We start from the raw sequence: 19,033 nt of genomic DNA, 5'->3' as shown, positions 1-19,033 counted from the left end.
TAAACCTAGTCCTCCAACCTCTCAACCTTTCACCTCATTTTCAACCCACTGTCACCTTCACCCCTTATAAATCTCACCAGTTACTTTCACCCTCATTCATTTTCAACTTTCTTCTCATACATAGCCTCCCAAACTCCAACACTAATTACCTAAGTCTATCTTCTGATTCAGCTACAAGTGCATTGTCATCTGCAAACAACAACTGGCTTGACTCCCACTTCCTTTACTCACACTTACAACCTCTAAACCCCTGACTAGCACCTTTGCATTTCTCTCCCACCCCATCCCACTCATATACATATTGAACAACCATGGTGATGAAAAACAATCCAGGCAGTCCCACCTTCACCTCAAACCACTCTCTCCATCTCCCATCTTCATACAGAAGTTAGAAAACATAGACCTTCAAAGGAGCATACCAAGATTGATAAAAACAATTCCAGAATGACAGGCACATCCAAACAGTAGTCAAAGATGAAATAAGAGAGAAGTAACTAGTGAGGTACCAAAAGGCTTGGTAGTGACACCAGTGCTTTTATTGTATACCAATGATAAATGAAAGTTATGCAAACTTATTTGCTGGTGATACCCAAATAATTAAACAAGTGAAATGTGAAAATGTGAACATTATTGTAAATTGCTATGGTTTATGTACCCATGAACAATACCAATTGTTTCTTTAAGTTTAACAAAACAGAAAACCTGCAACCCCGCATTGGTTGGCATCTGTCCTCAGAACCTTACACAGATTTCTCCATGCAGAAACTATGAACTGTTGCCTATGTTACAGTGTGGGACTGTTTATATGTCACTGGCTAAAAGTTGTAAGTAGATGAGAGCAGTCACCAGTTGTCAGTTCTCCATAAGTGCAAAAGTGTAAGAAATACAGCTAAGGTTGACAGAGAGAGATCTTGGGCCCAGTTTGGAGACTAAGTGTCAGCCCCTATGGGCTACACCTCTTGATGAAGGTGAGGGGGTTTCTGGATTTTGAAAATGGGGAGCTTCACTGTTCATCCTGTAGGACCACATACAGGTGCCTGTCATTTGTCCCTGTAGCCAGGAATGAAATATAAAATGATAATGATGATAATAATAATAATAATGATGATAATGATAACAACAACAACAATAATAATATCTCATGCAGCAATTGTGACAGTGCATACTATGGAGAAACTTGTAGGAAACTATCAAAAATGCTTTGAGAACACAGAACTGATGTCAGGCATCACTGTGACACAAGTGCATTAGTAAATTGTACAAGATAAAAAGGTAAAAAGTGGAGGTACTGGATTTTAACCTATCTGACCAGCAAAAGTACTGGAAGCCTTACATATAGCCACAAAGGTTGTGAGGAGCCTACATCAGGTGTGTAGCTGCTGGGGCAGGTTAAAGTCACTGCAAGAAATCATAGAAAAGTGTGGGACTCGAACCTACAACTAAACAGATGCGAGACCAACATGCTTCGGATTATATCAATAGTGCATATAGTCACAAATGAAAATATAAATTATTGATCATGTGACATTCAAGTGGGCAAAATCCATAGCCCTTATGAACAGAGGTTCCATGATGACCAATAGGCCAAAACCACAAAGTAGCAGATGAGGACTTGGTCAGCTGGCTTTCCCACATGTGCATGCCTCTGGACATATTTAGTTTCCTAATTTATCTTTAGGGTTCTAGTCCTCTGAAAAGGCCTACTGTGAGTGAAACTAGTCAGGTATTAACTTGGAATCTAAATCATGTCTTCCATACCCTTTTCTAAAATGCAAGAGCATGGAAAAAAGAAGTGAGGGAGAGAGAAAGGTGGATCCATCAGGAAGTGTTACATAGATGATCTGTTGCTGGAAAATAAAAAACAGAATGGGAGAGACAGATAATGCTAATGAACACAAGAGTGACATTTCATTTGAAGGATGATATAATGAAAGAGAATCTAATCCTCCCGTGGCAACCACAATGATCCCCAGTCTGGCTGATAAGACATACAAGGAGAGACTAAAAAAAATGGGACTACCCACACTGGAGGAGCAAAGAGAAAGGGGTGATATGATAATGATATTTAGAACAGAGAGAAAAAAAATATATATATATATATATATATATATATATATATATATATATATATATAATCAATATGGGATGAAAGAACACGTCACAACAATAAACTTAAGAAGGCAGACTGCCTAAAAGATGTTAGGAAGCTGCATTCCACATAGATGCATCAATTTGTGGAACAAATTAAAATAAATTATCCCAGCAAACTGCATAAATGAATTTTAGGTAAAATTTGATAAGTAGAGATGTAAAGCCAGGAACCCATGGGCATAACTCCAACCTCATATACAATCAGATAAATACAATTTGGTAAATACACACACACATACACACCTCTTTGATAGCTGAAGTAGAAGAGATGGGATTGCTACTATAACTCCTTTCCTGCTATTACAATTGGGTAAACACATGCACTCATGCAAACAAAGATACACACACAACCATACATCCACCCAAACACACACACGACTTGCTGGTGTAAAGGATAAAGTCATGGGCCTATAAAGACACAGATCCAAGATCAATCCATACTCACAGCTTCTTGAAAGCCTCACTAACAATGCAAGCCATTACCTTCCTCTTTGAACAAGGGGAAGGGTGTATGTTTAAGGTCAGAGTATTGCCCACAGATAAGATAATAGAGCTTCAAGCTCTTGCCTGGGAGGGTAACAGTTGTTGATCATGAGTCCAACACATTATCCAAGACCATGGTGAATCACGCATACACACACACAAAAGCTTATACATACACATCAAGCACTTCATACTTACTTCACTGGTCTTCTGACATAGTAAAAATGTAATTTACCAACTTCTTGCACAACATGTCACCTTACATAATATCAAGTATACAGATTTACCTTTCCCTCTTGTCAGTGCCAGTTCAAAGTATTTTCATTGTAACAAAATTATAGTGTTAAAACAGTAATCTTTGCATGCGAGCGAGAACCACAATGAAGTAAGCACCAGACAGGAGTAAAGCAGTCATGGCATCTGGTCAAACTTATGTAATCATATATTATTATAACAGTGAAAGAATACACATCTCAGAAACAACTTTCAACAAATGATGCCATGATATAAAACTTGTGGTGTAACTTAACATTAGGCTTTTCTCATACATCCACCCACTTTGAATCTTTAAATACCGTTACAATCTTAAACCTAAATACCCATTTCATTATCCCTCACGACTTCACATGAAAAAAACAACAAAAACAAATATAAATAAATCAATTACTTGATATTACAAGGTTGCCCCATCATCAGAATGCCATGTCTGTCAAGACTATTCAATCTAAACATGCATTTGCCATTAAAACTTAACTCCATAAAAGAAAAACCTTAAAAAAGCAAAACAGAGACCATACAATATCTTTACTACAACAATACTTCAAATTGGAGACAATGGTTTTCTTGCTCCAATATATAAATCTACACCAACACATTTAAGTTCATATAAACCAAATATATTAAATGTGTGAAACATAATAATAAAAAATCTTAATTATTTCATTACAAATACATTTATGTACAAAACGTGGTACTGTGTCAATATATTTGTCCACAATCGAAAATATACCTGATCGGCCAATGAACATCTTGACATTTTTCTTGTCATTTCCACAGTCCAATTTCCAGGAAGGGGGAACAACAAGATGTTTATGCAGACTTGTCTGCTATATCAGTATGTGTTTCACTACAAGAAGGGATTCGCAGTTATAGAAGAGAGAAGTTGCTGGTGCTATCTGGGGTGCAGGTCAAGACATTCAGTGGGAAGGCTAGTCAAGGAAAAATGTGCTTCACTGAGTAGATCACAAAGTATGTGCAGAAGTCTAGACATAGTCATACATTTATGTAAACTATACACATAGAATCAAACATTACAGGAAACATATGAAAACACACACACACAATGGTGTATAATATATGTATATATATATATTTATAATGTACATGTACTTCTGGATATATATACAATCTATTAATTAAACACATGAAGCCCCTTAGTCCAATCCCAGATGGTCTAAACATAAATTATTCAAATCACCCCAATCCCTCAAACCCATTAAAGCCCAGTGTCAAATTTACTAATTTTGTTCTTGCCAATTAAGACAATTTTATTCAAATTTAAGGAATTTCTGGGCATTAACAGGTGAAACCTATTTTGATCAAACCATTAAAGCATTGTGTTTTTGGAATTTAATGATTTTGTACCGGCCAAAAAATAATTTTCATCAGCTTCTTGGGGCCTCAGGGCCATCAAAGATAAGTAAAATTTAAGTGTCATGTTATTCAAATGCATGAGCCATTATGGTGCACAATATCATAAGCCATTAATAACTGAATGATTCAAGAGAAAGAGAGATCTTGGACCTCATCCTGAGGCTGAGTGCAACCCATACTTCCAAGTTTAGGCATGGGTGTTGATGGGCTTTAGAGGTAAATGATAAGAAGTTTCTCTTTTGTATCCACCGTGTAGGACCATGTAGCAACTACAGTTGGTCCACTTCCTCTTGAATGGCCTTATTTTTTGCCCATCATAGCTTGAAATTACTTATGCTATGCTAGAAGTGCTTGGTCTCTACTAGGAATGCATTCCATTTTTCAAATATATTGTTTGGAAAACTAACATTTCTATTCTCCTTTTTTTTATTTTTTTTTCTTGTGCCACTATTAACCTTGTGGAAATTTCAAGACACCTTAATAGATCCTTGGGAAAAAAAAAAAAGTTCTTCTTCATTATAAGAGCCAGTCAGCCAGTCAGCCAAGGCATAATCCACCTTACATCCATTCAACACCCCTTTATTTTCCCTTTTCTCTTAGTTACTTCTGGATGAAGGGCCATCCCTATCCACTTGGTCAGAAGCAATGCAGTAACACACATCATGTCAAGACAGCCACAGCTGGTTTATCCCCACTATTTCATGTACATGGCTACCCTCCCTATCAAGCAGAAATCCCTTCAGGCCATGTCAATTTATCATCCATTCACAACCATTCTCCACCCACACCTATCTTCTCTCTTCCCTGATCAACAGACATTCCCCATTTACCCAAAGCCTCCTTCATTCCATCCATCTATCCCATGTTCAGTCTTCCTCATAAGTTCACTCCATCCACACTCTTTTTGCTGGCCTTTCTTCACCTATTTTTTCCATATGCTCAAACCTTAATATTCTTACTGCTAGCTGTCTCTCAGCTCCTTTTCCAACCTCGATTTCTGCCTCTCCTCATTTCTCACTCTATTTATCCTTGGAACACCTACCATACTTCTCAAAAACAATTAAATTTCTCCTTTTTGCCTCCCTTACATTCCAAGTCTATGCCCCAAACAATGTCATAAACACAACTGTCCCTTCATTTAATCTTTTCTGTATCCATTTCCAGATACCTATTTCTCATGAAAATGTACATTCCCACCCCAAGACATTTACTTACTTCCCTTACTTTACAGTTTACCTCCATTCCCACTCCATTCCCTGCTACATGTGACCCTAAATATCTAAAATTATCTCTGAATTTAATGGACTCCCATTTAACAGATTTCAGGGACAATGGACAAAATCCTGAAGGTCAGAAATTATTTCTGATTCCCTCCCACTAAATGATCATGGCATAGCAAGAACCCAGCTTCATAATGTGATATCAAATTACAGTAAATATGTTGAATCTATATTCATTGGACCCTTTGTTTAACTAAGGATGGATGTTTCGAGAATAAAGTTTGTTTAGCATGTTCTACCATTAATTTTTGTATAATTTTCATTCTAAAAATAAATATAATTCACATTAATGGATGATCAGGTATCTCTTCCAGAAGATCCACAACTTCCTGGTAACTGGCAACAGTCCCCAGATTGGCCCATAAGTTACTGAAGGCAGAAATGTTGTATTGTCTGGGTGAGACCAGGGTAGAGCAACACAGGATGAGGTATTCAGTGTCCTCTTTGAGGTGACTGCTTTTAGGACACTTTGTTTCTGTGGCCAGGCCTCTTCTATGCTGGTATTGTAGTTAAATTATGGGGAAAATTAAAATTACTCCTGTGAATTAGGTCATCCTTCCTTTTCTACAAGTCACATACATAAATTGTCCCAGAACTGAATGCAGTTCCCTCATACTGCAGTTTTACATTGAATCTTTGTGAAGGTCAACATGTCATGATGTTATGCAGTGAATGTTGCATTTTCTCAAGATTACTATAGACTCGCAATAGATGTAACATATGACCACTTCAATCTAAAACCTATTGAGCGAATAACAATTTGTTGGCTTCTAGGTATTCTTCTTACAAAATATTTCCTTGAACTTCACCAACTACAGTGATCAGTGAAACTGATGTATAGTGATGCATAATTGGAGCTTCAATATCCCCTCTTGAAGACTGGCACTATATTTACCTTTTTTCCATCTGGGTGGAAGCTTTCATACACTTGGCAAGTGCAGCGATTCATCTATAAAAAATTTCCTGTGAATTCAATAAGCATCTAGCTGGTGTGTCATCAGCACCAGCCTATTCATGTCTTAATCTTCATTATTCAAAGTCCCTAAGCATTACAGCCAGGCATCTCGTTGCGGTCCAATTTTTTATCATTCTTCAATATTTAGACTAACCATTTAGCTAACCATAACTGTTACCTCAAGTTTCACTACTGGAAATCCATTGCCCAACAGCAGCTGGCAACAATCCTTGGACTCTTCAACAGATCTAAAAAATGTTGTAATAGTGTAGGAATGTTTCCATGTTGGGTGAAAATAGTAAAATGATGGGAACAGTTGTAAGCTCTCCATGTGTGAAAAGGTGTATGAAACACAGTTAAAGTTAATATAGATCTTGGGCCCAGTTCTGAGACAGAGTATCAGCCCCTCAAGGCTGCACAGCCTAAAATGGAGATGAGGGGGTTCACTAGTTTTGAAAATGGGCAGTTCTGCTGTTCATCTTGCAAGATATCCACTTGCAAATACCCATCATTGGTCTCTCATTTACAACTATGTATATAAAATATTTTTCTTGTGCTTGTCCATCTTGATTTTCTTCATCTTAGTTTATCATATACAAAGTTTTTGTACAGTAATGCATGTCATACCTATCAAGTAATTAGAATTAGGAATAATGCTGATGATTATTGATCTACCTAGCCATATTAAGCTAACGTAAGTACACAGAAAAACAGCCATGCTCATAAGGTCCTGTCTCTTGTTTATTTTGTCACGATTCAGTTCAATATCACACCCTCCCTCTCTCAGAGATGAGGGAACAGTGCCATCTTATGGAATTTCTGAATAATTATATCTAAATTTGTTTAGAGTACCAGCTTGGGTTATATCACCTAGAATATGGACTATGCCAGGAGTTGATGCATCCGTATAGTAAACTATATTTTTACATCTTTAAGACGTGTGGGCATTCTCAATTTGTTCCAGTGACCTCTCAAACCAAGAGATGTCTTTTGTGTCTACTCCCTTCAATGATCTAAACATTACAACCACACCTTTGTCCTTTCCTTTACTAATGGAAATCCATTACATGAGATTACCTCCCAATCACAAATATGGAATTTCTGCAAATAATTTCTGATTTCCCTAAATCCATGCCATAAAGAAATATCCCTAGGGAGGCACTTAAATCAATGTCAACACCTTAATATCAGCTTAATCCATTAGAAGAAAAAAATAATAATAATAATGATACTGTGCAGTAACTGGTAAGACTGATAAATTGTAGTATATGCAAACATGTGAATGGTAGTGGAAACAAGCTCAGGTCAATGAACAGTGGACTAGAGGCAACAAAATACAGATTGTCTTTGCATGGGAACCAAAAAGATGCCTGTGCAAATACCTGGCCTTCACTTCTATAAAAACACCATGAATATGTGAATTTGTGAAAGTGGTTTATCTGCAAGGCTGTGGACAATTGGTTGACTTACCAACCCAACAGAACAGGAAAGAAAACAGCTGTAGAAAGGAAAATAAACAAACAAAAAAAAATGTTGAATAAAATCAAGTAAATAAAAAAACAAAATAAAAAGGATGTAACCTGGAAGAATTACACCAGCTTAAAAAACAGATCTAAAGTGCAGTTATAAAAAATTAAAATAAAATAAAGTAAGAATTGCTGGAGCAGTGCAGAACAAAATACCATCAAAGCGACATTGCAATATCCTACACAAACATTACTCCATAACGAGTTTCAACCTCACACAAGAAAGAAAAAAAAAAAAAAAGAAATAGGAAGATAATGATAGGCACTGAAATCTCCCCATCCTTTATCAATTATTAAAAAAATAATAATAAATAACAAACAAATAAATAAATAAAAAGTAATAAAATTAAAATAAAATTCATCAAAAGACTGAAAAAGTCACTGAAAGGCTGAAAGCATTATTAAACTACTACCTACCACATGGCACCGTAGAAAAACTCTGACATATATACAATCAATCCTAGTCATAAATGGCAATCCATTAACCTGGAAAAGAGCATACATTACCACCATAGAACCCTAGCATCCTGTAGAGCCTATCTACCTTCTGTCAACCACATCCAAAATGACAGAACGATTGATCCTAATATCAAAACACCCATCCCTACTTCATCAAATCAGCATGGACTTAAGGAAGGTCCCTCTACAAACACAATACCTACATCACCCTACAAGTATTGTGAGGCTTCAATAAGAGTACTGTATGAGTGAACAGTAATGACGACTACAGGTATAAAACATGGTATCTGACACTGTCCCAAGACCTATGCTAAAAAGGTCGAAGAAACAGAAATGGCTGACAAACTTCTTTGCTGGGAAAGAATCAGAGATTGCATATCTTAGAACAACTATCAGGAACCAATGAAAGGTACTTCCTAGTGGTGGTCCTCTAAGCTGAAAGTCAGAGAGGATTGTCTCCTTGCTGCCCATCTTTAAAACCCATCAATCTCCTCCCCTCTACCTAAAGTGGCAGCCTTGAGGGATAGGCACTCACTAAGGATCAGGCTCAAGGTCTGTATCCACTTCATCAGTATTTCCTCCATCTTTTCACACAACTTATGACTGTTCCCCTTCTCCTACTATTATTAGCCAGCAGCATAGTAGTCTCACACTACTGGAACACTGACAATGGTCCCAAGTTTCTTTCCAGAGACTGATGGGAGGACAAATGAACCAGTGTTAGCTACTGTGGAGCTATGGGTTTTCATTTGGTGAAACACCTACAACAATGCAGTCACAAGTGAGCATGGCTTCTGACGGGCCCATTCCAAAGATATCTCTGTCTGGTTTTTGAACTAACCAAAAATAGTGACAGGACACCCTACGAATACCCATTTTCCTGTAAAATTTGAGAGGGGTGGTGAGTGAAATTAGATGGACCACAATACTACTTTAGAAAGAGTACAAAAAAGTACATCCTTTCGATGACAATCACCAGCACATTAAGATTTACAATGGGGACAACATATATTATCAAGCTAGTCATCATATTCTTTGTTCTGTGGAATAATACTGGATAAAAGCAGAACAGAAGACTGAGGTGGTTTAAGTACATGGAATGAATGAATGAGGAAAGACTGCCAAAGAGAGTGAGAAGCAGAAGAGGATGGAGAGAGCTCATGAGGAAAACCAAGAATGAGAGAGATAAATGGGGTGAATGGGACTTTGGATGTATGTGGAACATCCGTCACGCATTACATAGGATGGAAGGTAGGAGTGATTGGAGGGCTATTGCAAATGGATGAAGGGATGATGCAGCCTGAAGAAATGTTCCCATCTAATTCATATATTTTAAGTGGACAAAGCAGTAGGGGTACCCAAGCTGACTGTTGGGTCTTGCTGTGGAACAGTTGTGCCTTGTTGTATTCCTGTAAAACCAAGTGGTGTGCTAATGGACAGGGCAATTCTTCATTTCCAAGGTACTGAGACGGGGGGGGGGAGTTGCATGAAATTTATTCATAATGTGGACATGTATTTCAACTCAACCAATCCCCTTACATGGGGACAAGAACCTTGGGTGTATTTTATATATATATATATATATATATATATATATATATATATATATATATATATATATATATATATATACAGACACTCCTTTGCTTACGTTCATTCGTTTTACGATTTTACGTTTGAACTGACTAAAAGAATTGTAAAAAAAAAAAAAAAAATTGAGTGAATTTTTTAGTTTAGCGCGCTCTCCGTAGTACAAGACGTTCAAACGATACTTACGCATGACGCTGCATCCATTGTTTACATGGCACAAACGACAGACTGAATGTGCCTTGCCTCCTCCTCCTCCTCCCCCTCCTCTTCCTCCACCATCTCACTTTATGTTGCTTGAATTTAATTTATTTGAAATTAATGTTATTATTTTACAATGTTAATTTATAATTAATGATTAGGGGTGTTTTATAAGATACAGTAATAGAATTTATGGATGTATAGTACAGTATGAACGGTCATGCATTACTGGAATGTACAGTAACAACTTACGTTCATTTTCACGTTACGTTCGGCCGTTCGGAACGTAACTAAAATGTAAGTTGAGGAGCGTCTGTGTGTATATATATATATATATATATATATATATATATATATATATATATATATATATATATATATACTGTATATATATATATATATACAGACGCTCCTCAACAAACGTAAGTTGAGGAGCGTCTGTATATATATATACAGACGCTCCTCAACTTACGTTTTAGTTACGTTCCGAACGGCCGAACGTAACGTGAAAATGAACGTAAGTTGTTACTGTACATTCCAGTAATGTATGACCGTTCATACTGTACTATACATCCATAAATTCTATTACCGTATCTTATAAAACACCCCTAAATCATTAATTATAAACATAACATTGTAAAATAATAACATTAATTTCAAATAAATTAAATTCAAGCAACATAAAGTGAGATGGTGGAGGAGAAGGAGGCAAGGCACGTTCAGTCTGTCGTTTGTGCCATGTAAACAATGGACGCAGCGTCATGCGTAAGTATCGTTTGAACGTCTCGTACTACGGAGAGCGCACTAAACTCAAAAATTCGCTCAAAATTTTTTTTTTCTACAATTTGTTTTTACAGTCAGTTCAAACGTAAAATCGAAAAAACATAAAACGAATGAACGTAAGTAGAGGAGCGTCTGTATATATATATATATATATACCTTTTCCATTGCAGATATAATTTTTGCAATATATGCCTTGAGCTGTATACCTAGGCTGGCTACCTCCCTTAAAGCAGAAAGAGACCCTTGGCATACAGACAGATATAGAGCAATAACTGATACCTCACATTTCATTGACTGGACACCTTCAGCCCCACAGCAACAGTACCAGTCCTTGAACCTTGCCATAGATCTTTATAGGAAGAAAATGAACTGCTGTCTGCATTGTATTAGTGTGGGTATATTTCCATGATACTGGTTTCAAGGAGGGAAGCACTTGCCAGTTCTCAACTCTCCTTGTGTGAAAAAGTAAGAGAAAAATAACTTATATAACTCAAAAAACTTCTGGTATAGTTTTGTATATTACCAATAATGTACAAATAAAACCCAATATATATATGATCCTATATAAATGAGACATAACACATGTTTTTTTGGTGCATCAATAGACACTGATTGTGCCTGACAGTTAATAATTTTGCATATATTTGAATGAGATTATATATATATATATATATATATATATATATATATATATATATATACACAGTATATATATAATTTTTTTCTCTTCCTTTTTCTAGGCTGACCCCTTCTACACCAAAGGTAACTTGTTAATTATATTTTGCATTGCATTCCTAATGACATTTCTGTCAGTTTCCCTCCCAGTCTAAATTCACCTCTTCAAAGTTGATATCACCCATCAAGATTATACTATCACTTCTCCAATTTTTTTTAATCAACTTCCCATATCTACCATCTCTTGGTATTCATTTTTGCCCCTCACCTGTTTGAAGCACACATACACACACCCTCAAAAATTGATCATCTCATCTTTTCCTTTACCCTATTTCACTTGATCACATCTCCCTTCGTATCTTCTTTCCTCCAAAAATTGTATTTCCTATCACCCACTTGAATATCCAAAAATTCTCTAGTTTGGTTTTAACAAGACAATATCTGGTTCCTCTCACCTCAAATAATTGTTGATCTCTAATCTAACATGCTAACCCATCTACACTGATATATGGCACTTCCAAGATTTTTTTAATACCATTTTCTCACAATGTGACCTATCATCCTCCAATACAATTTTGTCCTCTCTAGCTTTTTCCCATGTATCCTAACTTTAAAAATTTTTATGGCTCTACCTTGAGCTACATTTTCAAAGCTATTCCAGGAGTTGACATATTTGTATAGAAAAACATTTCTTGATGTCCTTGACGTTTTTTCAATATTTTTCCATGATCTCATGATACCCGAAGAGATTTTCCTTATCAATTTTTTTTCACTCACTTTAATGACCTGAACACTGTAATCATCTCACCTCTTTCTCTTCTTTTTTTTAATGATGGCTGGTTCAATGCACCTGGAAATAATTTGATCAGTTCCAAGTCTTCTCTCAATCGTTTATATTCTTTACTTTGTACAGACCACAGCACCACTGTATCTAGGGCAGATTAAGCATTCTATATATATTTTCTTTCCCTTCATCTATCAGTAAGAAGCCCATGGCCTCAAAACTCTTTCCTGTCCCAAAGCAAGAGATGTTCTGTCAGTTTTATCTATTTCCTCCATTGACCTGAACACTACATTAATTCACCTCTTTCTCTCTTTTCTTTTTATGATGGAAGACCAATTCTTTTAATTTATGCACATTACATCTGCCAAGCTGGGAACCAATCTTGTTGCTGTTCTTTGTATTTTCTCCCTTTTATTCATATCCTTCACTTTTTATGGAGGCCACACCACTATTGGATATTCTAGGGATAATTCTTTTCCCCATAGGCCATGCAAGGAAAAACTACTTAATGTCTGTTAATAGTCTGGCTGCTTCACCTATGAGGAACCAATGATGTCTACCTGTTCAGGGTGGTCATGCCAAGTCAGGAAGTTGCCCATTTTAAAAACCTCTTAACCCCATTGTTTCCATCAGGAGGTCTAGCCCTGAGAGGCTGACACTCAGTCTTAGAATAGGGCATAGGATCTCTTGATCAATTTCTAATCATTTTTCACATACAGAGAGCTGACAACCCCTGCTTGCCTCCTTCTACTTCCAACTGGTGCTATAGAAACAATCCCACATCAATACATCACAAGCAACAGTCCAAAGCTTCTTTCCAGTGATATGTGGGAAGCCCCAAGGACTGCTGCCAGCCACCGGGCTGTAGATTTTCCACAAAGTACTCGATGCAACAATTATTTATATTTCACCCATGATTTTGCTCTTTGTCTGATGACTAGATATTTGAGTCAAACACTCCCAGATCTTTCTCTTCTTTTGGTTTTATGACTTTTATTTCCCTTTGACTTATTCACTGATGGTCTTTTTGTGCTTCCACTTTTTTTTTTTTTTAATATTTTTACCTTTTTGGCATTAAATTTAATTTTCAATGACTGGCTCCATGCATATATAATGTCTAGATATTTGTGTGTGTGTATGTACATTACGGGAAGGGGAGCTACGCTCGTGGTGTCCCGTCTGTATCTTGTCATATCTAATTTGCTCTTAAATTTGTCTGTATGTGTGTGTGTGTGTGTCTGGTGTGTATGTGTGCACACACGTGTTTTACGTTAAATTACAATTACAAAGTGAACACATTTCTCTGGTTCTTGATAGCACTGTTATAAAACTAGGAAAAGAGGAGAGAAATGTAACAGTGCAAAGTGGTCATTCATGGTGACATTTTCAATATGAATCGATAACATACTGGTAAAAATGCCCTGATTACTAAAGAATGCTTCCATACAATAAAAAATTAGTATCTGACAAGAGATCTGAAAAAGTAGTTACACATTATATGGTTATGTTATACTACCAGTATCTTACCATTACTCAAGCATAGGTAAAGTGAAACAGTACTATACATGACAAAGTCATTACACCATTACGGAGACAATCTAAAGAAAAACTTTAGGACTATACATGTGCTAAAACTTGTAAAGGCATCTATACACCAATCTGGAGTTAATCAAGAAAGAATAAAACTTTGCAGGTTATTAAACAGCCTAATACTATTCTTTAAACTATATAATATATGGTTAAATTCAAATTCTACTGGTCACCAATGACAACAGCAAAGTTAATACAAGGGAAAGTAAGAGTAGGGAAAGAAAAAAAATAATAAATAAAACCTCTTTACAAATATTCACTCAAAGGTTAGTCTGCACATGATATCACTACAGCAACAGCTCAAGTACTGAGAAGCCATCCACACAATTTACAGGCTAGAACTGCACTTCCCTTTTCAGAGCAGCAGCACTTTGGAGAAGGGGTACTCTCTTCAGATGGAAACAAAACTGTCTAGGTGCTCAAAATACACCCTTCAACATCTGACTCCATTATAATCTCACAGACGTAAGGTCTCCTTATCAAATCACTTCAGATGCCACATGAAAAAGAAACTACCCCATCTCCAAACAGCCAGAATAACCCTTTCCCAAGTCTTACCTTCCCCACCCCCCAGGGTAGGGTCTTCCCCCCCGGCCCTATGGAGCTGGGAAATTACCCCTGGGGAGGGTGTAGAAACTTCAGCGTTGCACATATCTTGGTGTCTGCAGCAGGTTACCTCTTCCTCCATCCGAGGGTACACTTTGTGCGAGTATTCCTCCCGACACTTGAATGGACTCTCGGGGGGGAAAGACTGCTCGAGGTGCAGGCAATTCTGGTGACTGCATACCCCCCCATCACCACCACCACCACCATCACCAATTTCATAAAGACAATAAAGTGTTAGATCCCCAAGATGGCTGAAGAAGACTACTTCACCCTATCTTATATACCCAGAACCGCAATAAGCGATTGCATGCACCATCTACTTCTACAAATCAATGATTTTATGATCATACATGTTGCAACCTTACTCTGGTACGGTTTGTCATTTGAGAGACTGGACATTTCTTAAATAGCTATTATCCATCACCAAGCCTAACCATTCACTTAGGTTGTGTGTGCACACACATTTCTGTGCATGAATGTGTGCATATATATGAATATGTATTTTATATATATATATATATATATATATATATATATATACATACATATACATATAAATGGATACAGACACACACAATACAGTCTGCTTTAGTACATTATGCATTTCCAAAGCATTCTTTGGTAAAGTGGGCCATGTTATGTAATTTTTATCATTTTTTAATACCCTGATGGGGAGGTTTTCCTCACTTACTTTATCTACCTAAGGACACACAAACAGCACAATTACAAAGCAGGAACCAACCAAAGTCACTGGCACCTTAATACCAGTTGCCCAACACAAATTCAATTCCATCTCATTCCTACACAATAGAGGAGGAGGATTAGGAGGAGGAAATGGAGAAGAGGAAGAGTATGAGGATGAGGGGGTAAGGAGGATGTGGGGAAAGGTAAGAGAGGAGGTGGAGAAGGGAGAGGAGAAGGAGCATGATAAGAACATATAGCACAACTTAAAAATTAGGAATGGATGGCATTAATCTTATGCAATCATGATATTGTTACATAGGATATTTGCCAACAAAAAAACTGTAAATTTTGTCTTTCCTTTGAAATTGTATTTTTTTTTTGTTTTTTGTTTTTTTGCCTGAGCTCCCTCTCCTGGATAAACAAGGCAATAAATTTTCTCAATGACTGTACAACAGTTGTACAGAATGTGGGCAAGGAGAGAGGGCTAAAAATAATCAAGAAAAATATCCATCCATTCAACAAACTGAGCACCTTTGTTGGTCCTGCCCTTTCTTTCCTGGAACTTAAAATAGTGTGGCAAACGGGTAACAGCCATACCTGATGGATGTAGGTAGTAAAGGATACTGCAATGCACAATACAACAGTTCTTTATATAATGATGAGTGATAGGTAATAGGTTAAACAAGAAAAAGAAAACTTGAGTTATGGTGGAATCATAAATCACGGAGAAAAAAAAAAAAAGAAAAAAAAAAAAAGAAAAAAAAAAAAAAAAAAAAAAAAGGGAGGGCTCTGAAAGCCTAAAGATTATGTCAACAAAATAATACCTCTAATTATACATAGGAGTGCTTGGTCTTTCACTCCACTACAGGCTTAATCTGTAAACTTACTGATTTCTATTTTCCTTGTGATGTAATAGTGAATGTGTGCAGATGATATGAATATGGACAATGTGGATGTGCGTATTTACCTATTTGTGCTCTACAGAAAAAAAAAAAATTATTATAATAGTAATAACACTTACTGCATCCCATTTTTTTTTCATTACATCATAATGCTAACTGATTACCTCTACAGGCATGCCCCAGCCTGCAACTATACACACTGCCTAATGACAGTACAACATGCAATCATTTGTATGCAAATTCATTTATTTCCTATTTTCCCTATTTTCTGAGTTTATGATTGGTCCATATTTCTCTATCTTGACCATTCCTTTCCTTCTTTGTACTTATCATCACACTTTTTAAAATCCTTAACAGTTTGGGCCTCTATAATTTCTTGGTCATTCCACTCATCTATTATCATCTATAAAGTTGTAATTTAAAATCTTCCTTTCCTTGGGCTTTCTATACTTTCAACCTGTGTCAGAACAATGAGTACTTGCTTATGGTGGTCTTGCAATATGGACATAAAAGATTCAACTCCCTGATGTACATCTAAAACTTGTCAACATCTTAACCTACACCTGGAGGTGCGTGACACATAGAGCCCTTACATGCCTAAGTGCCGTCCCATGGCACAGTGCCACTCCCTGGCAACGTGCCGCCCCAGGGCAAAGTTTTCAGTGATGCCTCTCCTCCCCCATCACCACTTCCCATTTCCACCATTCCTTACTGCCTATTATAGCTCTTGGCTTGCAAACGGATTTTAAAAAATGTATTTAATGTCGCTATTGCAGAAAGGATATGGGAAAAATATTTCATATTTTGATAATTACGGTAAAATATTCAGGGCTCTTTTGGCCTTTTTTTATTATAATTATTTTGCCAGCCTTGTGGGTGGTATGTCCTGACTAGATTTGCTGCCCCCCAAAATGTGCTGCCCCAGGGCATATCCCCCCACCTCCACCCCATGTAAGGGCCCTGGTGACAGTCTCCAGACTGGGCTTAAGATTTCTATAAAATTCAAATGTATTTCCTCTCCCTTTTCAACTATGGAGAGCTGAGAACCAGCAACTGTTCCCATTCTCCTAATAGTACAACCACTCCTCGTTTAACGACCTCCTTGGTTAACGACAACGTGGAGTAACGACGGGCTTTATGACAGACCAATATTCGTTTAACGTAAATCTCCCAAAGTTATGACGTCGTGTACGATAAGTTGGCTGAGGCAAATTTGTATGATGTTATAAATGAACTTGTACGGTGGATATTAGCTGTGAGGTAAAGTGTTCTGAAGCTTAGGTCTACATTACCATCCTGCAAGCTGCAAAAACTGCAAGCTGCAAAAACTGTAAGCTGCAAAAACTACCTGGGGTACAGTATATACCAGTATTGGTAAATTTTTAGTTTCGACCATGGGCGCAGTATAGCAATAGAAAATTAATTACTAATTTTGTAAATTATAATGTATCATCGTAATATGCAATTTTATGAGCAGAAAAAAAAAAAAAGGTGCTAAAACAGATTTCGTAAGTAACGAAGTCGTGTCAGAAGAATGGTACGCCATGTTTGTTATGATAGATGCCGACGTTCGAAGAAATGAAAGGATGATAATTTCGTCTAACCTAACCTGAATTTAATAAATCATTACCTGCAAATTAAATGTCATCCGGCTTGTCCTCGTCGTCATCGTGAGACATTGGCGGGCTTTTCAACCACTCAGCTTGCGGGGTATACAAAGTTCTTGCAGCTTGAAGGAATGCATGTATCTCCGCTCCATAACATTCCTTCAAGAAAATATACCTGGCGAGGTACTGTTGGAAGTACCGAGGCCGTCAATTGACAGACGACAAGATGGTGTCCCGATCCTATGCTACCGACTTCGTTCATTAGCATATTTGCTTGTAGTAAGGTATTTTTTATTTTCATTTCTGCCCACAAAATTGCATATTACGTTGATACATTTTAGTTTACAAAATTAATAATTAGTTTTCTATTGCTATATTGCGCCCACGGTCAAAACTAAAAAAATACCCCCGTATTTAATATGGAATGTCAGCATACGCGGATTTGGTCATACACGGTAATTTCAGGAACCTAACCACCGCGTTATTTGAGGGCTTTCTGTACTATCAAAACAGTAAATAAAGCTTTAATGTACTGTATAAAAGAGGGAAAATACACGAAAATAAAGATACATGTATTGTTGGACATTGTACATACAGTACATATATGTACAGTATATGTATACACTTTTGCTTAACGACCAATTCGGTTAACGACGGCGACGGTGGTCCCAATTGTCGTCGTTAAACGAGGAGTGGTTGTATAAACTAGTAACAGAAATGATTTCATACTAATACAGACAACAGTCAATTTTTTTCCCCCGGGGAGATCCATGGAAGTGTATGCAGAGAAAGAGAACCATGAGAACAAGAGGTCATTACAAGAAAACCATAAATGAATACATAAAAATATAATAGGAAACTTTGTGAAAGATGTAACTGTTTAAGTACACAAATTTTGTTCTACAGAATTGTTAATGGTATAATGACATATGAAAGACATCACTTAAGTTGAAAGTTGATGGAACAGTCTAAGATTAAAAAATCAAACTGAAGTAACAAGTTTCCAATCTGTATTTACTGAGGACAGTGATATTGGAAAGGTGGAAGGAACAACTTGAAACAGTGTTTAATAACATACATTAAATGTTAGTATAAAGATGGCTTGTA

At 36.8% G+C, this 19,033-nt stretch overlaps 1 protein-coding gene across 5 annotated transcripts in view; it reads right to left on the bottom strand.

The window, feature by feature from the left end:
* babo (TGF-beta receptor type-1 babo) overlaps positions 1-19,033 on the bottom strand; it is a 133,393-nt gene that overhangs the window by 75,607 nt on the left and 38,753 nt on the right. For 2 of the 5 annotated variants that reach the window (XM_076197665.1, XM_076197666.1), the window contains exon 3: positions 14,686-14,906. The exons of the other annotated variants lie outside the window; for them this stretch is intronic. In XM_076197665.1, the coding sequence (XP_076053780.1) occupies positions 14,686-14,906 (221 nt within the window). The remainder of the gene's footprint in view (positions 1-14,685; positions 14,907-19,033) is intronic. 5 annotated transcript variants of the gene reach the window in all.

This window comes from Oratosquilla oratoria, chromosome 14, assembly GCF_046742065.1.
Source record: "Oratosquilla oratoria isolate Oo_2021 chromosome 14, ASM4674206v1, whole genome shotgun sequence".
NCBI classification, from domain to species: domain Eukaryota; kingdom Metazoa; phylum Arthropoda; class Malacostraca; order Stomatopoda; family Squillidae; genus Oratosquilla; species Oratosquilla oratoria.
The sequence above is the reverse complement of the archived record's forward strand: the minus strand, read 5'-3'. Positions and strand labels throughout refer to the sequence as shown.